Source organism: Uloborus diversus, chromosome 5 (genome assembly GCF_026930045.1).
Source record: "Uloborus diversus isolate 005 chromosome 5, Udiv.v.3.1, whole genome shotgun sequence".
Taxonomy (NCBI): Eukaryota; Metazoa; Arthropoda; class Arachnida; order Araneae; family Uloboridae; genus Uloborus; species Uloborus diversus.
This window is the reverse complement of record NC_072735.1, coordinates 89,733,572-89,734,687: the sequence shown is the minus strand read 5'-3', so window position 1 is coordinate 89,734,687 and position 1,116 is coordinate 89,733,572. Positions and strand designations below refer to the sequence as shown.

The window sequence follows — 1,116 nt, the reverse complement described above, 5'->3', positions numbered from 1 at the left end:
TAGTTCAATTTTTAGTTCCGGATGAGAGATTTTCTCATATTCATTTAGACATAATAGGTCCACTAACACAAGTTCAAAATTTTAAGTATTGCTTGACTATAGTGGATAGATTTACGCGGTGGCCTGAAGTTGTGCCAATTACTGATATAACAGCAGAAACGGTAGCTCGTGCTTTCGTACAATCATGGGTTTCTCGATTTGGTACTCCGCAAAGGATAACATGTGACAGGGGCAGACAGTTTGAATCTGAACTTTTTACGAGTCTATCAAAGATGCTTGGCATAAAATTAGCAAGGACATCGCCGCACAGACCCCAAAGTAACGGTCTGGTGGAAAGATTGCACCGACCATTGAAGCAAGCTTTGATGTGTTACAAATCCGATTGGTTTGAAGCACTTCCATTAGTGCTGTTGGGACTCAGATCTACGTTACGTGAAGACCTTGGCGCGTCCGCGGCACAGCTGACTTATGGGTCAACTCTACGGTTACCTGGACAGTTGTATGAAGAAAAAACTTTATCTAATATGCCTGACTACGTTGCACGTCTTCAAAGACTGATTAGCTCGCTAAGTCCATCTACTCCTGTTCGGCATGGTCAACAACAGATTTATATCCCTAAAGATCTGCAAAACTGTACACATGTTTTTGTGCGCTTAGATGCTGTAAAAAAGTCATTGCAGCCGCCATACGAAGGGCCTTATGAGGTCCTAAAGAGAATGGACAAGAACTTTTTGATTTCGGTGAACGACAAGGAAAAGATCGTTCACATCGATCGCTTAAAACCAGCATTTTTAATTGCTGGAGATTCCAATCCAAGGACTCCTGGAGTTATAACAAGGTTTGGCCGCAAAGTACGTTTTCGTCTCCCAATGGTCTTGTGAGACTGGTGAGGGAGTCTGTGGCAACGGCCTAAACTCAGAGAAACAGCGCATGCAAATCTGGCAAAGTTTATTTAAAAGGCTCCAGCTGAGTTGGCTAGCGCGCGGTATCTGGATTGATGTGTTGTGTGTAAATGTTAGATTATTCCGAGATGGAACTGATTAATTTATATTTATTTCTTTTAATGGTAATGTGTTTTGTTGCAATTTACAATAAATGTTCGCTTTTAACAACTGG

General features: G+C 41.6%; 1 protein-coding gene across 1 annotated transcript; it reads left to right on the top strand.

Annotated features, from left to right (window-relative positions):
- Positions 1 to 272: 272 nt before the first annotated feature.
- On the top strand, positions 273 to 881 carry LOC129223004 (uncharacterized). Its single transcript, XM_054857568.1, has one exon. The coding sequence runs from the start codon at positions 273 to 275 to the stop codon at positions 879 to 881; it is 609 nt and encodes a 202-aa protein (XP_054713543.1).
- The last annotated feature ends 235 nt before the right edge of the window (positions 882 to 1,116 follow it).